This window comes from Cyanistes caeruleus, unplaced genomic scaffold, assembly GCF_971803275.1.
Source record: "Cyanistes caeruleus unplaced genomic scaffold, bCyaCae1.hap1.1 HAP1_SCAFFOLD_239, whole genome shotgun sequence".
NCBI classification, from domain to species: Eukaryota; Metazoa; Chordata; class Aves; order Passeriformes; family Paridae; genus Cyanistes; species Cyanistes caeruleus.
The window spans coordinates 50616-73036 of NW_028256021.1; the positions used below are offsets into that span (position 1 = coordinate 50616).

The window sequence follows — 22421 nt, forward strand, 5'->3', positions numbered from 1 at the left end:
GGCTCAGGCCCAGAGGCACAGCAATTACCTCCTGGGACTGTGCCTGGCATGGCTTCCCTTCCTGCAGCAGAGGCTGTCCATGAGCCACTGCTTCCTCTGGGAAACGCTGCCTTCAGCACAGCCTCTCCATCCACTTCTGCAGAAAGGGACAGCTGGATCAGATGGCAGCATTCCCCACTGGGCGAGGTGGCATCTTCAGGAGGCAATGCTTCTCAAAGACTTGGTTAAGGACCAGGATATCATATCAACTTTTGGGATTGGCCAGGGCCCTCCTTTCTCCAAACAGCTGCCATTTCTGATCTACCCGGAGACCAGAGAATTCTACAAGATCTCAGGCTGTGCATGGCCCATGGTGCAGTTTGGACTCCCTGTCAGCTGATACCAAATGCCTTCCTGCAGAGGCTGGGGAGAAGCTGCAGCCAGGCCAGGCTGGGAAACAGCCCTGCAGGGCTTGAAAGCAGCAGTGGGGCAGTGAGGCTGACATGGATCCCTTCCTGCTGTGTTGGGCACTGCGTGTCCAGATGTGCAGAGAAAGTCCCCAGCTGCTGAGTCTTAGGAGAAGGCTGAGGGACATGGACCCACCTTGTCCTTCCTGCAGAATTTTCTTCAGCATTTGCCTCATGGGTTTGGATGGCTCATGGGGTTTCATAACTCCTGTAGCTTTGGTATTTCCTCTTGGAGGACCTTAGAGCAAAATAATTCCATTTCCCAGGAATGGATCCCAGAATGCAAATGCTCAGCCTGTGGGGTCAGCAGGGACACACCACTCACCCCTGTGATGGGAGCCAGGCTTGTGTGCAGCAACCAACCCAGGAGCTGGGAGAGTCCTCCCTACAGACACACCTGTAACTCAACAGCCACAGAAGCTTCTGTCATCTCTTCTGATCTGAACAGGCAGCACTGAGCCTCAGGAGTGGTGAGAGGACCACGCAGGGTGAGGGCACACATGTGCATGGCTCTGTCCTGGCACCTGCAGAGATGCTCTCCTGGCCAAGCCTTGGGCTCTGAGCTGGCAGCTCTCCCAGGGGGAAAGGCCTTCACCTACCCTCACCATCTTCCAGAGCCTCAGTCCTGGGTGTGGGTTGGGAAGCCAGATCACCTTCAGCAAGAGGCTTGGCTGAAAAAAGAGGTAGGACAGAACAGCTCTCGTGGCTCTGTAGGAGACCCTCAGGCTCCCTGGGGCTGGCAAAGGAGCCATGCAAGGCACAGCCCCGGGGCACAGCCCTGGGCCCGGCCCCTTCCCTCTCTGCTCCTCTCCGTGGCTGCACAGAGCACATGGAAGGAGACACTGGCATTGCACACGGGAAGAGATTGACAGCTAAATGCTCCTTCTTCCCACTGGTAGTGACCTGTGGGATCCCTCAGGGCTCTAGAAGGGAGCAGGGCGAGGTTTCTAGAACCCAACAAGCCTGAGATTATTTTAAGAGATATGGCACATGAGTGAGCTCTTGCCACCTTGTCATTTTGTGTTCTGTCAGTAAAGGGAATAGAAGAACTTGCCTCCAGCATTCTCCAAGATATTCAAAGTATCATTCAGTAGCACTTCCAAATAATTGAGGTTGAGTTCCAAATCTAGAAGGGAGCACAGATCAGAACAGTTTCCATGGTGTGCTGAGATCCCCTTCTACCTTAGGGAACCGGGCAGTGCAAGGGAGTCATGCTAAGGCTGTGGGTGCCAGATGTCAGTGGACATGGCCACAGCTGCAGAGGGGCCTGGGGGCTCTGGGATGGCTCCTGGTCACTCTCCACCCTCTTTGCAGGCCCTGTGCAGCATCCCTGGGAGAGGTGGCTGGAGCAGCCCAGGCCCCACTGGGGCCCTCTCTCTGCCACAGCTGAAAGAATTGTAAAAGCAATGGGGAAGAACTACAGCAGGCAGTGCCACAACTGTCCCTCAGGCCCTCCCTCCCTCCTGCCCACGTTCTGCTGGGACAGCTCTCCCATCCCATAGGGACTGGGCCAGGCTCTTTCATGATAGAGTGGAGCCTTGCCCTCCCCCTCTGCCTATTCCCCACCATGGGCACCCCTCTGCAGCTGCTGCCAGGATTTGGGACCTGTCTCCCATGGAGGGACCCCAGCAGGACTGCTCAGTAGCCAAGTGCCCTGAGCCTGCTGGGGATAATTCCACTGGGCTGTGCTGGTCTTGTCCGGGCTGTGCCTGCACTGCCCAGCAGCAGAGATGGCAGCTCAAGCCTCAGCAGGGCTCAGGCCCAGGGGCACAGCAATTACCTCCTGGGACTGTGCCTGGCATGGCCTCCCTTCCTGCAGCAGAGGCTGCCCATGGGCCACTGCTTCCTCCGGGAAATGCTGCCTTCAGCGCAGCCTCTCCTTCCGTCTCTGGAGAAAGGAAGAGGGATACATGCATCAGGTGGGGCTGTTTGTTCCCCAACATGAAGGTGGCATCTTCAGGAGGCAATAGTTGTCAAAGTTATGGATAAGTTTCAGGAAGGCATCCAAACTTTGGAGCCAGGCCAGCCACATCTACCACAAGACTGGGAAATTGCAGGGGATTTCAGGGTGTGCATGGCCCATGGTGCAGTTTGGGCTCCCTGTCAGCTGATGCCAAATGCCTTCCTGCAGAGGCTGGGGAGAAGCTGCAGCCAGGCAAGGCTGAGAAACAGCCCTGCAGGCTGTGAAAGCAGCAGAGGGGCAGTGAGGCTGACATGGATCCCTTCCTGCTGTGCCTGGCACGGTGTGTCCAGATGTGCAGAGAAAGCCCCCGGCTGCTGAGTCTCAGGAGGAGGCTGAGGGACGTGGACCCACCACGGTGTCTCTCCACATCACTCAGCCTCTTGTCTCCTGTAGGTTTTTTCCTCCCTCTAGGAGGATCTTAACAGAAAGTATTTCCATTTCAGATGAATGGATCCCACAGAACCAGGGCTCAGCCTGTGGGATCAGCAGGGACACACCACTCACCCCTGTGATGGGAGCTGGGCTTGCGTGTAGCAACCAGAAAAGGAGCTTGAAATGTCCTCGCTGCAGACACACCTGTAATTCAACAGCCACAGAAGCTTCTGTCACCTGGTTCCTGCCACGTTGTCAATGATTATTCCTTGTTGTGACAGTGAGAACATACCTGCATGGGGCTCCATAGGCAGAAAATCTTCATGAAGCCAAGCTGCTGGAGAAGCCTTCCTACCACCCTCATCTGGAAGGGAGCACAGATCAGAACCATTCCATGCTGTGCTGGGACCCCCTTCTGCCTTAGGGAACTGGGCACTGCAAGGGGCTCAGGTAAGGCCGTGGGAGCCAGATGTCAATGGACATGGCCAAAGCTGCAGAGGGGCCTGGGGAGCTCTGGGCTGGCTCTGGTCACTCTCCACCCTCTTTGCAGGCCCTGTGCAACATCCCTGGAGGGGCAGTGGGACCAGCCCAGGGCCCCTGACGCCTCTGTCCCTCCCACAGAGAAAACCCTCCCTAAAGCCCTGGGGAAAACCATCCCCAACACCTCCCAGGGAGAAGGGAGCACTGTCCTGGGAAAGGGGACTGAGGCTGCCGGCTCACCTGCTCGCCGTGCTCGCCACGGAGCAGCCTGGACAGCCCTGTCAGGCAGGGCCACTGCCAGGAGGAGCAGGAGGAGGAGGCGCAGAGCAAAGGCCATGGTGCCTTGCCCACTGCCAGTCCTGCAGCTCTTGCTGCCACCACTGTCCTGACACCGCTGTCCCAATGTCAGCACCGCTGCTGCCGCCGCCGCTGCTGCCACAACAGTCGTGGTCAAGGACTGACTGCTCGGTCCTTGTGGTGCTGGGCAACCACGGGGCTCTGGGACCTCTGTGACCTCAGAGCCTGCTGTCACCTCAGCCTGCTGTCACTCCAGAGCCTTCTGTGACCTCATGGCCTTAGATGTCTGCCCCAAGTGTACTTCCATCTGTACTAGAGGACTGCTCTGACTGTGAATCTTTGACTTCATCAAAGGGTCATTGCTAAACAAAACCTTGGTTTTGCCTGCTGACATTGCTGGTCAGGCGCTGTCCCAGGAGATGCTCTTGATGGTTGCCTCTTTTCCTGGGCATGGCACTGGAGGAGGTCCAGGCCCAGGTGATGCCACTGAAGGAAATGTGCCCTCATCCCAGGGACACTCAACACAGACTCCCCCAGCCCCTCGGGGCCCTGCCTCTGGTCACAGCAGCCCCTGCCTGGCTCCTGCCTGCCCACACCGTGGTCAGCCCTGCCTGCTCCTGGACATGGAGCTCAGCCAGGGCTGGTGCTGTGTGGGCTTTGCTGGTGGTACCAGCCAGACACTGGGGTGAGAGCTCCATCTCTTTATTGGAACAGAAGAGCTGTGCTGGGCCCTGCCCTGGCAGGAGGGACCCACCTTCAGTCCAGGCCACAGAGCAGGGCGGGTCCCTTCAGGGACACAGGGCCTTGCTTTGGGTGGTGGCAGCATCTGCACAGCAGCAAGCTGGTAATGCAGCTGTGACAGGGACATCACGTATGGGCATGGAGATGTGAAATGTGTGGTGCAGGTGTCCCTGAGGGAGGTGTTTGGCCTTTCCTGTGAAGCTGCAGAGGGGAACCTGTTGAGAGAGGAGATGGCTGAGGCCCCAGCTGCAGCTGGCACACAGGGACCCTCCTGCACACTGGGAGATTCTCACTGTGCTCAAAGTTTCCCTCTGAAGACTAAGAGCTGAATGTGGATGGGCTTAGCAGCTGATCTGCAGGCCAAACAATTGAGGTAGCAAAAGGAGAAGTTGAGAAAATACAAGTTTATCCATAGCAAGGAAGAAAGCAAGGCAGTTAGCATGGAAACCAATAAAAAGGGATATAAGGGGTATTTGCAGTTGTAATAAATGGAATTGGTTCGTGCTAACTAAATTGTAACTGTTATTAAAGTTATTATTAGAAACAATCAAGAATCAGTGTTACAAAGCAGATGTACCCCTTTACAGATGTTACATGTCAAAATTAAGGTACAGGATGTAGTTTAGAAGATAAATGGTGTCTCAAGACCAAAACTGCCTTGAGATGGACCAAAATTAGAACAAATTTAGGCATTGGGCCTAAAGATTAGTAAACATAAGGCTAATTAATAGACTTACATAACACAATGCTCAGTATGTATGCACAAACCTGTAAGGTTATCCAAAGGACAACAAGGAAGAGGAGAAGCCTTCACCAAAAGACCACCAAAAGAAGACCGAAGACCCCCTAACAACAACTGAGGCATGTGCCGTGAAGAAAAGTGATGTAAAGTCAGAAAAACTTAAAATAGGAGGGAACTTAGAGGAAACATTAAGGAATATGTATAAGCATACAGTATATAAGTTTAGCTTGAAGCGCTTTGTTTTGAACTTGAGGCAGGGTGGGAAGCCTCTGTACCCTGGTCAGTTTTGCTTATGCTTTAATCATACTTAATTACTAGCAGATTATTTATATAAATTTTAATTTTTATTAAACTGTAGTATTTTACTAAACTGTATTCTTTTATACCACATTACTATTCAATTTAGTAAATTGTATTAATTTTTAATTAAACTGCCATTAACCCAAGGGACCTAGTTGTCAAAATTCTAATTTAATTTATAACAATATTTTAACAAAGAAGGCTGTTACAACAACATTGGTATTTACCAAACATGACACAACATGAGCTATATTAACAAAGAAGGCCCCTTACGGTGACAACATCCTACTGCTCAAACTGTAAAACATCTTTGTGTACTGATCAGGAGGTCACGATTTGCTCTTTACAATCCTGATGCTGAATGTCTCCTTAGGAGGTCTGGTCAGGGAGAAGAATGAGCCCCTTGTGGGCTGCCCCTGTTTGGACAACCTGCTCCTCACCCCGAGCCTCAGCATGTCTGACATCGCCCACCTGGGACTGACATCCCAAAGCATTGAGAACATTTCTCTTTATAATTTTTCTTTATAATTAAAATCTAATTAATTAATAAAAATAAAATTTTATTTTTATAATACTATTATTCTGTATTTTTATAACCTAATTTTTATATTTATATAAAAGAATTGCTACGTTTTTAGCAACTAAAAACATTATCGGTCCTTGGTTCAAAGTAGCACATTTCCTTTCATTAATTAATTGACCACTATTTCTCCCTCTTTATGCTAATTACACATATTTTTAGTCCTTTGATCATCATTTTTATCATTTTCTCAGACAGGGTAAAAGGGGCCACTTTGGGGTCCATGGGGACTTTTCTGAGGAACATTTGGGGCAGTTTTGGGTCGGGGGACGGAACTTAGAGAGAACTTGGGGTCTGGAGGACACATGGGGAGCCGTGAGGGCACTTGGAGCGGCATTTAGGGATTCTGTGAGAAAATTCGGGGTTCGGGGGAGCACTTGGAGGTCCAGGGGGCACTTGGAGGCCAGGGAGGGAAATCTGGGGGCCCTTCGGGGTCCGGGCGGGCACTTGGGGGGCTGTAACGGGGAATCTCTGGGTCGCGGGGGATGATGGGAGTTGTGGGCGCCGGTATAATGAGGCTTAATGGGGCCGCGGAGCATGACGGGAGTTGGAGGCTCAGCGCCAATAGGTTCCGGTAAGGCGCGGGGCATGACGGGAGATGAAGTCCCGGCTGGAATAGCGCTCTATGGGCGCCGCGGAGCATGATGGGAGCTGTAGTCCCGGAAGTGGCTCGGAAGGCGCGTTCGGCGGTGTGGGGAAGCGTCCGAGCTGCAGGTGCTCGGGGCGAATGTACACGGCTCGGGAGCACTTGGGGGGAACCTGGGGAGCTGTGACCGGGCTCTTTAGGGCGCGGGGCACGGCAGGAGGTTTGGGCGCGGAACTGTGTTGTGGGATGATGGGAGATGAATTCCCAGGAGTGGCTGGAAGGGGAATCTGTGGGGTCGGGAGCATTCAGGGATCCAGGAACGCTTTGGGGGGCCTCGAACGGGCGCTGAGGGGGCACTCGGGGATCCTGAAGGGTCTGGGGGACACATGGGACCTATGGGGGGCGATCCCGGGGTTCTGGGGAGTGCAGGGCATATTCCCAGTTCCTCACAACCTGGTCTCAATTGCCCCCTGGAGACTCCTACTCACTGCCAGTCTGATCCCAGTATGATCCCAGTATGATGTCAGTACACAGCCAGTGCAATCTCAGCCACTGCCAGGATGATCCCAGTACAAACCAGTCCCTGCCAGTGCTGCCGCTCCTGGGATCCCCCAGCCCTCTCTGTGTTCCCCGGTCCCACATCTCCCCAGAGGAGCCCCAAGGGCTGGCAGTCCCCAGCCAGGGTCCCCAGCCAGCCCCAGGTTGGATCTGCAGCCCCCAATTTTCCCAGTTTCCCTCTCCTTTTTCCCGGGCCGGGTTCCCCCCGTCCCCAGCGGGTGGGAGCAGCGGAGAGCCCCGCGCTGCCCATCCCGACCTGTCCCGGCTCCATCCCCGCTCCTGCCGTGGGCTGTGAGGGGTTTGGGAACGGGGCACCGAGGGTGTCACTGCTCCTGGGGGAGGAGGGTGAGGGATGGAAGAGGAGGGAGGAAGAAGGAGAGAGAGAAGGGATGGAAGTAGGAGAAGGAGGTGGGGTTAGGGAGGAAGAGGAGGAGGAAGGATGGAAGGGGAGGAGAGGGAGGAAGAGGAGGGACAAAGGAGGATCAGGGAAAGGAGAAGGAACCACAAGGTTGAGCACTCCTTGAATTCATAGCCCCCTCCTGTGGGATCATCACCCACCATCCCACAGGTGATGGGGGAGTGGGAGCTTTGCCCGGATATCTGGGGGGGTCCCTGTGTTGGGTTTATTTTGCGGGGGGGGAGGTTTGGAGAATGTGGAACTCCAAAGCTGAGTGGAAAATCCTACTTGGGGGGACATTGGGGGGTCTCACCATCCCTAAGTGGGGAAATGGAAATGGAAAACTTTTTGGATTCCTGGCACTCCCAGCAGCCTGGGGATGGTAGGGACCGAGCAGACAGGTTGTCCCCAGTACAAGCTTGACTCCCAGCAGCTGGGACAGGCGGGAACCCTTGAACCTTCTCTCCTTGAAGACAGGGGAGACTAGAGATGGGGAACTCCTGGGAGGCATTTTCAGAGCTGAATATTGGTGTTTTTTGGAGGTTTTATGGACCCCAGATGTCCGGTGACTTCTAGAGATGAGCTTGGACAGAGGGACCTGCAAACTCAATGTCCTCATCCCTTGTATTTCCTCAAACCAGGATTTCCCATTCCCAAACCTTGGCTGGATGGAGAAGGAGGCTGTGAGGAAGAGGAAGATGTCCCAGGACACCGAGGCAGGTGAGGAGGAAGTCAATGCCCCTTTCCCCCTCTCTCCTGCTCCATCTCCCAGCCCAGCCTGGCCCCCGGCTGCAGGACAACCCTGCTGCCGACGCCGTCCTGCCGGGGACGCACTGGGGGGATCTCCTTCCCCTTCCCTCTGGCACGGAGGCAAATCCCATCCTCTCCTTGTCCTTCCTCCCCCAGACCAGGAGCTGAGGATGGAGACCAGGGAGGACAAATCCCCACAGGAGAAGCTCATGGAAGAAGCCGTTTTGAGCAGCTCCACGGCACAGGAATCCAATGGGGAGGAAAATCCCCAGAGATCCCGCAGGAGGAGGGGCTCCAAACGCTGCCTAGGGTGCTCTGAGGAGGAAAGACCCACCCTGTGCCGGGAAGGCGGCCGGAGATCCAGCCGGGGCTCTGAGCTGGTGGTCCATGAGCAGCTTCAGGATGGGGAGAAGCCCTACAAGTGCTTGGAGTGTGGGAAGAGCTTCAGCCAGAGCAACAGCCTGATCTGTCACCAGATGATCCACACTGGGGAATGGGCCTATGAGTGTGAGGAATGTGGGAAGGGCTTCAGCTGGAGCTCCCAACTCATCATCCACCAGCGCATCCACACTGGGGAGAGGCCCTACGAGTGTCCCGAGTGTGGGAAGAGGTTTCAGAGGAGCTCCACTCTCCTCAGGCACCAGCGGATTCACAGAGATGAGAGGCCCTTCTGCTGCCCTGACTGTGGGGAGGGCTTCAAGCAGAACTACACCCTCATCACCCACCGGCGCATCCACACTGGGGAGAGGCCCTATGAGTGTGGGGAATGTGGGAAGAGCTTCAGCCGGAACTCCAGCCTGATCTGCCACCAGAGGATCCACACCGGGGAACGTCCCTATGAGTGTGAGAAATGTGGGATGACCTTCAGCCGGAGGTCCCATCTGACCATCCACCAGATGATCCACACTGGGGAGAGGCCCTACGAGTGTTCCGAGTGTGGCAAGAGGTTTCATACCAGCTCCCATCTCCTCGAGCACCAGCGGATTCACACGGATGAGAGGCCCTTCCGTTGCCCCGACTGCAGGAAGGGCTTCAAGCACAACTCCCACCTCATCACCCACCGGCGCATCCACACTGGGGAGAGGCCCTTTGAGTGTGGGGAATGTGGGAAGAGCTTCAGCCACAGCTCCAGCCTCAACACCCACAAACGCCTCCACACTGGGGAGACACCCTACGAGTGTCCCCAGTGTGGGAAGAGCTTCACCTGGAGATCTAGCTTGACCCAACACCAACGGCAGCACCAGTAAGGGAAGCTCTGCAAATGCCCCAAAGTACAGGAAGATCTTTGTGCACTGCTCCAGCTTTATCCCCCCTTGGAAAATTTAAGTTTGGCAGAGACCTGGTGATCCATGTTCCCTGTGATCCATGCTGGGGAGACACCTGTACCTTTTCCTGCCTATGGCAATGACATGATGTGGGATCAAAGAACGTGAGGGTCTGGCCATGGCCCTTTTGTTATATTCAATCCCATCTCAGGTCATTGCCAGGGGCAGGTGTTGGGGGTTAGGTGTCTTTTTTTTTTTTAATTCTGGATTGCCTGTGGAATTTTTACCCATTAGTTGTGGGGACAGCCTAACTGTGGGTACTTGGTGGGTGATTGACAAAAGACAAAGCGTTTGGCCGGGCCCAGGGGGGGAAGGGGGGCAGGAAAAGAGGAGAGCGGGGACAGTTTGGTGGGCTTTCTTCAGCTTCGGAGAAGGACACTTTGGGTGCAGAGCTGCTGCGGTGGGCACAAGAGAATTTCACCATCACTCACACGGAGGTGCTGCTGCTTCTCCTTCTCCCCTCTTTGTTGGTGGCCTCGCACCCCCTGTCCTGCCGGGACGTGTGGCAGTGCCAGGCACCGCCGTGGAGCTGCTGATCCACCTCAGCCACCGGCCCAGGATCTCAGCTCATCCCTGCTGTTCCAGCTGAGTGTTCCTCAGAGCCCTGCAGGAGCACCGGGATTGCCCGCCCGAGGGGGTTTGTGAAACAAAGCCTCTCCTCCATCCCATCTCAGCCGAGAAAGCTGTCATGGGCCCCCTGGTTCTGTTTTCTTGCTAATGCTGTAGTTATTGTTGCTTGTTTGCCTGGTTATAAATTCTAATAAAGAACTGTTATTCCTATCCTCAGATCTCTGCCTGAAAGCCCCTTGATTTCAGAATTGTAATAATATAGAGGGAGGGGGTCTAAGTTTTCATTCCAGGGGAGGCCCCTGCCCTCCCTAGCAGACACCTGTCCTCCAAAACAAAGACAGATGGGGAGTTTCTCCATCCTCCTTACCCTTGTGGAGCCAGCAGTGCTCTTGGTTCCTCATGCTCTTTTTGTGGGGCCTTTTGTGTCTGTGCCCCTCCAACTTAGGGGGACAGGGGATATTTGCTGCCCCCTTTCTCCTTCTGGGAAGCCTGTGCGGGCTCTTAGTCCCTCTCTGATTTGGGGGGTGCCAGTGTTGTCACCATCCTGGCAGCCCCCGGCCGCTCTTTGCCCTCTGCCAGGCCAGGGGTGTTCTCTGTCCCATTGCAATTTGTGGGGCTGGCACAGGCACAATTCCCCTCCTCTTTGGGGGGGCTGGCAGTCTCCTCTTCCCCCTCTGACTTGGGGGATGCTCTGGGCTACATCCATCTCTTATTTTGGATTGCCAGGTATTTATCTCCCTTCAGTTTGGGGGGCCTGGGGATAGTCTCCATCCTCCTCCAGTTTTGAGGGGCCGGGGAGAAGTCTCTGTCTCCCACCGGTTTGGGGGGACTGGTGCAGGCTCCACCCCCCTCTGATTTTGAGGGACAACCTGGAGGAAAGGCACCAAAATCTTGCCAAAGGCTGAAGAGAACACTCTGATTACCCCTTTTGCTAAGAGGTTCCCTTAGCTGAAGTTGCTAACCAGGACAAAACTTCCAGGCCCGCAGTGGGTTTTGGGTTGTTTTATTTCCTGGGCCCTCAGTCCTGCGTGGGACACGGGAACTGGGTGCTGCAGAGGCTGCGCCAAGGCATCAGAAATGCCCGCCCAAACACCCAAGGGTGGTAGAAGATCTGCTCCAGCACCGGCCGGTCCATGGGGTGCTTGGACAAACACCAGCGGATCAGATGTTGGCACTCTGGGGAGAGAAGGCAGAAAGCGGCGCTCACTTGCAGAAGGCTCCTGCCCAGTTGCTCCCGGCGCCTGCAGAAGCCGGGCCACGCTGCGTGTGCTGGGAGCTGCCCTTGGCGGGAGAGCGGCACGGCAGGACAAGCGTCCCCTCCTTCAGCCAAGCGTGCCACACCCAGCCTGCCACGGGCCACCTGCTGCAGCCAGCCCTTGAGGGCACATGGACATCCCGCGCATCTGCGGGAGGGCCGGGCTGGGCTGCGCGGTGCCACCTGCCAAAGCCTGCCTGCTTCAGGCTGCGTACCAACCTGGAGAGACCTCCTGCGGGAAGAAGAGCTGCCCCAACACGATGTCACGCTCGTTCTCGAAGGGCAGGAACCCGCACACCATCTCCAACAGCAGCACGCCCAGGGACCAGATGGTCACTCCATCGCCGTGGTAGCAGTGCAGGCCGATCCACTCGGGCGGGCAGTACGTGCGTGTTCCTAGGGGAGACGGGCGGCACTGCTCAGGCGCAGGCTGCTGCCTTCCAGAACCTGGCGCCAGCCTCCTGCCAGAGGCAGGGGCTGCAGCCGTGGCCACAACTTCCCCCCAAGGCCTGCCCGCCTCCCCCTGACAATGGGCCAAAGCCAAGAATCCATTCTGCAAGGCTGAGAACGCCAGTGGAGCAGCCCAAGGCCGTGTGGGCCTGCCAAGCCGAGGAGCCGGGGCCCGGCTTCTGCAGCCCCTTTCTGTCGGCAGGGCCGGCAGCCGGCTCCTGGGGCACAGCAGCTGCCCCGTGCCACAGGGCAGCCGGCAGCCGGCTGAATGCTGCACCCCGCGGCCCAGGAGGGAATGGGGCCGTGCAGTGCCTGGCACTGGGAGCAGCAGCAGCAAACTGTGCAAAGGCCCACTCCTGGAGGAAGGTGCCGCAACTGAAGTCCATCAGCTTCAGGTCCCCAGTGTCTGGGTTGACAAGGAGGTTCTCTGGCTTGATGTCCCGGTGCAGGACGCCGCAAGCCGTGCAGTGCCATACAGCCTCTCTGAGGGATGGAGGCTGTCAGAGATAGTGGAGGCTCCTGGCACCATGGATGTTCTCTGACCGCCTGAGCTTCTTGCACTGATGGCGGGTCTTCTCTGCTGTGCCATCCTTGCAAGGCTTGAGGCTCTCCCAAGGATAGCCAATCTTGCTGGGAGCATCCTCCTGAAGGGATGGTGGCTTCTGGAGAAGCTGGGCGAGCCACAGCAGGGCAGGTGGCCTCACCTCATCAGCTTCTCCAGTTCTTTCCACAACGCCAGCCACATCCCAAAGAAGAGTGGCACAGATGTCCCATTGTGTGCCCAGTGCCGGATCATCACTTCCTGCAGCTCTTGGGCCACTGCCATGCAGGGACCGCAGCTGCAGGAGCTCTCCAGAGGGCTTGCGGGAGCACCTGGCCGCCGGCGAGGGGTGGCCCGAAGCCTGGAGAACCTGGGAGCTGCAGGGGCTGCTCGGTTCCTCCATGGGCCTCTGGGCCTAACCCTGGGGCGCTTCCTCGTCTGCCGCCTCCATGGTTTCCAGTGGCCACCGGCCCAGCAGACAGCCACAGCGGCCAGCAGCAGGACAAGGGCAGCCATCAGGACGCCACCGTCACCCATGGCTACGGCACGTCCCATGGCGACTGCACTGGCAGCTGCGGGGGCTGGCCCGGTTTATATAGGGCTGGCGTGGTGATGTCACAGTGCTGTGGCCAGGACAGCTGTGTGACATCACAGCCCTGCATCACACCAGAGCTTAACCCCTTTGTGACATCACAGCCCTGCGTCACCCCAGCCCTCACCAGTTCCACGGGAGCGAGGAAGGGGCTCCCTGTGGGCACTCGAGCACCCTCTGGAGCAGAGGAGAAGGAAGATTCTTGTCTAAATAGGACACGGGGATGAGGAGGGGAACGGTGATGGTGTCACCTCCTTGCTGGCTGAGCATGGGACATGGATTGTCCAGTTGGGGATTGCAAAGTCCATGGACAGGACAAGCCCTGCTCAGCAACATGGAAACCATCGGTGTGCTGTCCACTACATTCCCATGCTGAATCCGAACTTGGATTCAAATCCAGCTCTGTGCCTCTTACTGGGATTTAAATGGATGTTATCCCATTGAAAACCAGTACCTTTAAAACTTTAGGTTTCTCTGACTTCAGGGAATTGAGGTGCAAATAAAATGAAAGGGTATGATGGAGTTTGTGTCCAGCTAAAATTAACACTTTAATGAGAAATAAAATAAGGACAACGCCCATAAACCGTGCGCAGTATAGGGACAAACTGCAAAGACCAGGACTACTAAATATACTACTAAATATACAGGGTAGGTCTGAGGGCAGAGTCTGAGGGCATGGGTCCAACCACAAACTGGGGTTAGAAATATGCAAAATACTGCAACAAATAACAACCAATCAGGGGAGAGAACCAGGAACATTCTAGAAACATAACCTTATAAGGGGTGAGTCGATTAACATACTAACTGCCATAAGCCCTTTCTCTTTGCCACATCTTAATCAAATGCTTCCCAAGGCTTGAACTTAATCCCTCTTTTTTTTCTGGGTGAAATTCGGCTGGCTTGGATCCCCAGCAAGACACATTCCCATATCACATTAGTCTGTTCTTCACCCAACACTCCCTGTCCCCGTTCATTTCACACTGGGATTTCTGCTCCAGAAGGATTCTGTGAGGGGCACAATTAAAAGTCTCTCATGGAATGGGAGGATCCAGATTTAACAAGTGGGAAAGAGTTTAACCCCACTATCTGTTTAACTGGTCCCGAGGGTGGAGACCTGAAGGAAACTCATGACTGGATTCAGGTCATAGATCTGCAGATGCCAAGGAGATATTAAATTATCCTCCTTGGAATTAAAGCTGGGAATTTTTCTTTCTCTGGAGCAGTAAATTAGGATGTTGATGGGCCCCCCTTCTCTGCTCGCTCTGACCCTCCTGCCCCAGCCTCGCTCGGTTCCATTCACGTTCCTCCTGTCAGGGACACTCTCCACACAGATCATGGCTCGGATTCCTTGGATCCTCAGCAGTGTTTTCCTTGGATTTTAGCCAGGGCTTCCCTGGTTTTGGGGCAGGCTGGAGTGTGTGGAGCTTTCTGCAGCCACCGTTAGGGGTGTGTGTCTTCCTTTTCCCAGCAATTTCCCTCTGTCTTCCCATTACCGACGTTTCTCCTCTCCACCTCTTCCAGCTCCATGCCATGTTGACAGGAGCTCAGAAAGCTCAGGAAAACAGAAACAAGCTCCACAGCGAATTCCTGGAAGAAAAATCCATGGATGGCCAGGAGGCTGCTGTGGCTCCTTCCTGAAAATCAGGGCTGTTGGGAGCACGGCACAGGGTGTCCCAGGACTTAGAGCTGGACACTGAACCCTCCTGGATCTCCTTGGCACCCGTCCCAGGCAGGGATGGTCCTGGATATCCTCCTGGATCTGCCCCAGGAAGGTCCCTGCTCCCTGGGGAGGGATGGGATGGGTAGAGGACAAGGAATGAAGGTCAGGAGAAGAGTACAGAGATGCTTCTTGCCACTGCAGCAAGAAATTTGGTGCACTGAAAGCTCAGCTGGAGATGAAGGTGGCCAAAAATGTGAGGCACAATAAAAATTGACTTGTTAAATCCATTAATAAAAAAAAATTAAAAAATAGAAATTACATCATCCCCTTCCAGGATGTGGATGGTCACCTGACAAACATGGACACAGACACAGTGCAGGTTTTCTAATGCATTTATTGCCTCTGTCTTCAACACTCACCCCTCCCTTCCCAGAGGAAAACACGCATTGTACCAAGGGACACTGCAAAGTCCTTGAAGAGGGCAAGCCCTGCTCAGCAGAAACCAAACCACCCCAGACTGAATCACAGCATTCCCATCTTGAATCCAAACCCAGCACATGCCAGCTCTTGGGAAGAGAGGAAGCCCATGGCAGTCAAAACCAGAGCAGTGGGACAAGCATGAGCGCTCTTTGGAAAATCCTGATTTATTTAGAGCAGAGGCTCTGCAGAAGTTGGTGAGCTGCTATGAGAAAACTCTTGCAGTCCTCGCCAGCCATTTCAGGAGAGCTCCCCAGAGACAGAGGAACTTCTCCTCCCTTTGTCTCTGGGGGATCTTCTCTGGCACAGGGTAGTGGTTGTTTGAAGTTGGTGCCACTGCAGAGTCCTCGGAGCCGGGGCTTGACACAGGTGGTAGCAGCACTCTTCCTGATGTGCTGCCACTTGCTCCAGGGGAGGATTCATTGCAAGGGGCTGAGCTCCGGTTCTGATTTCCAGGCTTTTCCAGGCCATGTTCATCTTCAGGGATGAGCCAGGGCTGTGATCCCTGAATTGGGTGGGGCCGTGATGTCACAAAGGGGCTGAGCGCTGGGGTGATGCAGGGCCGTGATGTCACACAGCTGTCCTGGCCACAGCACTGTGACATCACCGTGCCAGCCCTATATAAACCAGGCCAGCCCCCGCATCTGCCAGTGCAGTCGCCATGGGACGTGCCGTAGCCATGGGTGACGGTGGCGTCCTGATGCCTGCCCTTGTCCTGCTGCTGGCCGCTGTGGCTGTCTGCTGGGCCGGTGGCCACTGGCAACCACGGAGGCGGCAGACGAGGAAGCGCCCCAGGGTTAGGCCCAGAGGCCCATGGAGGAACCGAGCAGCCCCTGCAGCTCCCAGGTTCTCCAGGCTTCGGGCCACCCCTCACCAGCGGCCAGGTGCTCCCGCAAGCCCTCTGGAGAGCTCCTGCAGCTGCGGTCCCTGCATGGCAGTGGCCCAAGAGCTGCAGGAAGTGATGATCCGGCACTGGGCACGCAATGGGACATCTGTGCCGCTCTTCTTTGGGATGTGGCTGGCGTTGTGGAAAGAACTGGAGAAGCTGATGAGGTGAGGCCACCTGCCCTGCTGTGGCTCTCCCAGCTTCTCCAGAAGCCACCATCCCTTCAGGAGGCTGCTCTCAGAAAGACTGGCCATCCTTGGGAGAGCCTCAAGCCTTGCAAGGATGGCACAGCAGAGAAGACCCGCCGTCTGTGCAAGAAGCTCTGGCGGTCAGAGAACGTCCATGGTGCCAGGAGCCTCCGCTATCTCTGACAGCCTCCATCCCTCAGAGAGGCTCAGCCAGACCTGTCAGCCTGCAGAAGGTGCAGAGCCCAGGGACAGGTCTCCCAGCTTCCTTGGACCCTTGGACTTCAACAACATGGGCGCATCCCTGAGCACTGACATGGCCAGGGAAAGCCCACAGGTCCAAGTGGAAGCCCAGCCCGATCCAGGGGAGCCGTCTCAGGAGCAGGGGGAGGAGCAGCAAGTGTCCTGGAGCCAGCAGCTGCCGGACCACAGCTCCCAGGTGACGGTGCTGGACGTGCCAGCTGGCAACAACCTGTGCCTGGTGGATGAAAAGATTCCCGGGGGACCAGGGAGTTTCCTCCATCTCCAGGAAGCTGCTCCCATACAGCCACCAAATACCAACAAGGCTTCTGTACCGGCAGGTGAGACCTGAGGAGCTGTCTGAGGCTCCCATGGGGCTCTGGAGGGGCATTCCCAGGCCAGGCCAGGGCTTCTGAGAGCAGCCTAGAAGCAGGTCAGAGCAAGGTGGCTGGCGCTGGCTGGGGCTGCTGCACATGCGGACACTCGGGGGGTTCCTGGGAGCATCAGGCCCTGTGATGGAGGCATTGTCTCCTCCTCACAGCCCGATGGCACCTGTGGTTCCACTGGAGATCGTGCTGATGGAGAAGGTGGGCTTTGGCTGCCGCAGAATCATCCAGTTCCTCGACTGGCTCCAGCTGCCTGACAGCTTTGTGCTGGTGATGGAGCGTCCAGAGCAATCTTGGGATCTCTTGCGCATCCTGCTGGAGCAAGAGTTCCTGAGCGAGGAGGCAGCGCGCTGGCTTTTCTGGCAGGTGCTGGAGGCCGTGTGGCACTGCACCACCTGTGGTGTCCTGCACCGGGACATCAAGCCAGAGAACCTCCTCGTCAACCTGGAGACTGGCGAGCTGAAGCTGATCGACTTCGGTTGTGGCACCTTCCTCCAGGAGCGGGCCTACACAGAGTTTGCCGGTGAGCCCAGAGCGCGGGCCCTGCTCCCAGTGCCAGGCACTGCACAGCCCCATTCCCTCCTAGGCCGCGGGGTGCGGCATTCAGCCGGCTGCCGGCTGCCCTGTGGCACGGGGCAGGTGCTGTGCCCCAGGAGCCGGCTGCTGGCCCTGCTGACAGAAAGGGGCTGCAAAAGCCGGGCCCCGGCTCCTCGGCTTGGCAGGCCCACAAGGCCTTGGGCTGCTCCGCTGGCGTTCTCAGCCTTGCAGAATGGTTTCTTGGCTTTGGCCCATTGTCAGAGGGAGGCAGGCACGCCTTGGGGGGAAGCTGTGGCCATGGCTGCAGCCCCTGCCTCTGGCAGGAGGCTGGCGCCAGGCTCTGGAAGGCAGCAGCCTGCGCCTGAGCAGCGCCGCCCGTCTCCCCTAGGAACATGCACGTACTGCCCGCCCGAGTGGATCGGCCTGCGCTGCTACCACGGCGATGGGGCGACCATCTGGTCCCTGGGCGTGCTGCTGTTGGAGATGGTGTACGGGTTCCTGCCCTTCGAGAACGAGCGTGACACCATGTTGGGGCAGCTCTTCTTCCCACAGGAGGTCTCTCCAGATTGGTACGCGGCCTGAAGAAGGCAGGCTTTGGCAGGTGGCACCGCACAGCCCAGCCCGGCCCTCCCGCAGCTGCGTGGGATGTCCATGTGCCCTCAAGGGTCGGCTGCAGCAGGTGGCCCGTGGCAGGCTGGGTGTGGCACGCTTGGCTGAAGGAGGGGACGCTTGTCCTGCCGTGCCGCTCTCCCGCCAAGGGCAGCTCCCAGCACACGCAGCGTGGCCCAGCTTCTGCAGGCGCCGGGAGCAGCTGGGCAGGAGCCTTCTGCAAGTGAGCGCCGCTTTCTGCCTTCTCTCCCCAGAGTGCCAACATCTGATCCGCTGGTGTTTGTCCAAGCACCCCATGGACCGGCCGGTGCTGGAGCAGATCTTCTACCACCCTTGGGTGCTGGGCGGGCATTTCTGATGCCTTGGCGCAGCCTCTGCAGCACCCAGTTCCCGTGTCCCACGCAGGACTGAGGGCCCAGGAAATAAAACAACCCAAAACCCACTGCGGGCCTGGAAGTTTTGTCTTGGTTAGCAACTTCAGCTAAGGGAACCTCTTAGCAAAAGGGGTAATCAGAGTGTTCTCTTCAGCCTTTGTCAAGATTTTGGTGCCTTTCCTCCAGGTTGTCCCTCAAAATCAGAGGGGGGTGGAGCCTGCACCAGTCCCCCCAAATCGGTGGGAGACAGAGACTACTCCCAGGCCCCTCAAAGCTGAGGAGGAGGGAGACTATCCCCGGGCCTCCCAAACTGAAGGGAGATAAATACCTGCCCCCCCCAAACTAAGAGATGGATGTAGCCCAGAGCATCCCCCAAGTCAGAGGGGGAAGGGGAGACTGCCAGGCCCCCCAAAGAGGAGGGGAACTGTGCCTGTGCCAGCCCCACAAATTGCAAGGGGACAGAGAACACCCTTGGCCTGGCGAAGGGCAAAGAGCGGCCGGGGGCTGCCAGGATGGTGACAACACTGGCACCCCCCAAGTCAGAGAGGGACAAAGAGCCCACACAGGCTTCCCAGAAGCAGAAAGGGGGCAGCAAATATCCCCTGTCCCCCTAAGTCGGAGGGGCACAGACACAAAAGGCCCCACAAAAAGAGCATGAGGAACCAAGAGCACTGCTGGCCCCACAAGGGTAAGGAGGATGGAGAAACTCCCCATCTGTCTTTGTTTTGGAAGACAGGTGTCTGCTAGGGAGGGCAGGGGCCTCCCCTGCTATGAAAATGTAGACCCCCTCCCTTTGAATTATTATAATTCTGAAATCAAGGGGCTTTCAGACAGAGATCTGGGGATAGGAATAACAGTTCTTTATTAGAATTTATAACCAGGCAAACAAACAACAATAACTACAGCATTAACAAGAAAACAGAACCAGGGGCTCCGTGACAGCTTTCTCGGCTGAGACGGGATGGAGGAGAGGCTTTGTTTCACAAACCCCCTCGGGCGGGCAGTCCCGGTGCTCCTGCAGGGCTCTGAGGAACACTCAGCTGGAACAGCAGGGATGAGCTGAGATCCTGGGCCGGTGGCTGAGGTGGATCAGCAACTCCACGGCGGTGCCTGGCACTGCCACACGTCCCGGCAGGACAGGGGGTGCGAGGCCACCAACAAAGAGGGGAGAAGGAGAAGCAGCAGCAGCTCCATGTGAGTGATGGTGAAATTCTCTTGTGCCCACCGCAGCAGCTCTGCACCCAAAGTGTCCTTCTCTGAAGCTGAAGAAAGCCCCCAAACTGTCCCCATCCTCCTTTTTCCTGCCCCCTTCCCCCCCTGGGCCCGGCCAAACTCTTTGTCTTTTTTCAATCACCCACCAAGTACCCACAGTTAGGCTGTCCCCACAACTAATGGGTAAAAATTCCACAGGCAATCCAGAATTAAAAAAAAAAAAGACACCTAACCCCCAACACCTGCCCCTGGCAATGACCTGAGATGGGATTGAATATAACAAAAGGGCCATGGCCAGACCCTCACGTTCTTTGATCCCACATCATGTCATTGCCATAGGCAGGAAAAGGTACAGGTGTCTCCCCAGCATGGATCACAGGGAACATGGATCACCAGGTCTCTGCCAAACTTGAATTTTCCAAGGGGGGATAAAGCTGGAGCAGTGCACAAAGATCTTCCTGTACTTTGGGGCATTTGCAGAGCTTCCCTTACTGGTGCTGCCGTTGGTGTTGGGTCAAGCTAGATCTCCAGGTGAAGCTCTTCCCACACTGGGGACACTCGTAGGGTGTCTCCCCAGTGTGGAGGCGTTTGTGGGTGTTGAGGCTGGAGCTGTGGCTGAAGCTCTTCCCACATTCCCCACACTCAAAGGGCCTCTCCCCAGTGTGGATGCGCCGGTGGGTGATGAGGTGGGAGTTGTGCTTGAAGCCCTTCCTGCAGTCGGGGCAGCGGAAGGGCCTCTCATCCGTGTGAATCCGCTGGTGCTCGAGGAGATGGGAGCTGGTATGAAACCTCTTGCCACACTCGGAACACTCGTAGGGCCTCTCCCCAGTGTGGATCATCTGGTGGATGGTCAGATGGGACCTCCGGCTGAAGGTCATCCCACATTCCTCACACTCATAGGGCTGTTCCCCGGTGTGGATCCTCTGGTGGCAGATCAGGCTGGAGTTCCGGCTGAAGCTCTTCCCACATTCCCCACACTCATAGGGCCTCTCCCCAGTGTGGATGCGCCGGTGGGTGATGAGGGTGTAGTTCTGCTTGAAGCCCTCCCCACAGTCAGGGCAGCAGAAGGGCCTCTCATCTCTGTGAATCCGCTGGTGCCTGAGGAGAGTGGAGCTCCTCTGAAACCTCTTCCCACACTCGGGACACTCATAGGGCCTCTCCCCAGTGTGGATGCGCTGGTGGATGATGAGTTGGGAGCTCCAGCTGAAGCCCTTCCCACATTCCTCACACTCATAGGCCCATTCCCCAGTGTGGATCATCTGGTGACAGATCAGGCTGTTGCTCTGGCTGAAGCTCTTCCCACACTCCAAGCACTTGTAGGGCTTCTCCCCATCCTGAAGCTGCTCATGGACCACCAGCTCAGAGCCCCGGCTGGATCTCCGGCCGCCTTCCCGGCACAGGGTGGGTCTTTCCTCCTCAGAGCACCCTAGGCAGCGTTTGGAGCCCCTCCTCCTGCGGGATCTCTGGGGATTTTCCTCCCCATTGGATTCCTGTGCCGTGGAGCTGCTCAAAACGGCTTCTTCCATGAGCTTCTCCTGTGGGGATTTGTCCTCCCTGGTCTCCATCCTCAGCTCCTGGTCTGGGGGAGGAAGGACAAAGAGAGGATGGGATTTGCCTCCGTGCCAGAGGGAAGGGGAAGGAGATCCCCCCAGTGCGTCCCCGGCAGGACGGCGTCGGCAGCGGGGTTGTCCTGCAGCCGGGGGCCATGCTGGGCTGGGAGATGGAGCAGGAGAGAGGGGGAAAGGGGCATTGACTTCCTCCTCACCTGCCTCGGTGTCCTGGGACATCTTCCTCTTCCTCACAGCCTCCTTCTCCATCCAGCCAAGGTTTGGGAATGGGAAATCCTGGTTTGAGGAAATACAAGGGATGAGGACATTGAGTTTGCAGGTCCCTCTGTCCAAGCTCATCTCTAGAAGTCACCGGACATCTGGGGTCCATAAAACCTCCAAAAAACACCAATATTCAGCTCTGAAAATGCCTCCCAGGAGTTCCCCATCGATAGTCTCCCCTGTCTTCAAGGAGAGAAGGTTCAAGGGTTCCCGCCTGTCCCAGCTGCTGGGAGTCAAGCTTGTACTGGGGACAACCTGTCTGCTTGGTCCCTACCATCCCCAGGCTGCTGGGAGTGCCAGGAATCCGAAAAGTTCCCCGTTTCCATTTCCCCACTTAGGGATGGTGAGACCCCCCCAGTGTCCCCCCAAGTAGGATCTTCCACTCAGCTTTGGAGTTCCACATTCTCCAAACATTCCCCCCTGCAAAATAAACCCAACCCAGGGACCCCCCAGGATATCCGGGCAAAGCTCCCACTCCCCCATCACCTGTGGGATGGTGGGTGATGATCCCACAGGAGGGGGCTATGAATTCAAGGAGTGCTCAACCTTGTGGTTCCTTCTCCTTTCCCTGATCCTCCTTTGTCCCTCCTCTTCCTCCCTCTCCTCCCCTTCCATCCTTCCTCCTCCTCTTCCTCCCTAACCCCACCTCCTTCTCCTACTTCCATCCCTTCTCTCTCTCCTTCTTCATCCCTCCTCTTCCATCCCTCCTCCTCCTCCCCCAGGAGCAGTGACACCCTCGGTGCCCCGTTCCCAAACCCCTCACAGCCCACGGCAGGAGCGGGGATGGAGCCGGGACAGGTCGGGATGGGCAGCGCGGGGCTCTCCGCTGCTCCCACCCGCTGGGGACGGGGGGAACCCGGCCCGGGGAAAAGGAGAGGGAAACTGGGAAAATTGGGGGCTGCAGATCCAACCTGGGGCTGGCTGGGGACCCTGGCTGGGGACTGCCAGCCCTTGGGGCTCCTCTGGGGAGATGTGGGAGGGGGGAACACAGAGAGCGCTGGGGGATCCCAGGAGTGGCAGCACTGGCAGGGACTGGTTTGGACTGGGATCATCCTGGCAGTGGCTGAGATTGCACTGGCTG

At 56.6% G+C, this 22421-nt stretch overlaps 2 protein-coding genes across 2 annotated transcripts; both read left to right on the plus strand.

The window, feature by feature from the left end:
* Positions 1-8109: 8109 nt before the first annotated feature.
* Positions 8110-10325, plus strand: LOC147645531 (uncharacterized). Its single transcript, XM_086874503.1, has 2 exons — positions 8110-8182; positions 8369-10325. The coding sequence occupies exons 1-2, from the start codon at positions 8131-8133 to the stop codon at positions 9457-9459; spliced, it is 1143 nt and encodes a 380-aa protein (XP_086730629.1). The 5' UTR covers positions 8110-8130; the 3' UTR covers positions 9460-10325.
* Positions 10326-16938: 6613 nt separating this feature from the next.
* Positions 16939-17898, plus strand: LOC147645532 (serine/threonine-protein kinase pim-3-like). Its single transcript, XM_086874504.1, has 2 exons — positions 16939-17302; positions 17705-17898. The coding sequence occupies exons 1-2, from the start codon at positions 16939-16941 to the stop codon at positions 17896-17898; spliced, it is 558 nt and encodes a 185-aa protein (XP_086730630.1).
* Positions 17899-22421: the final 4523 nt, after the last annotated feature.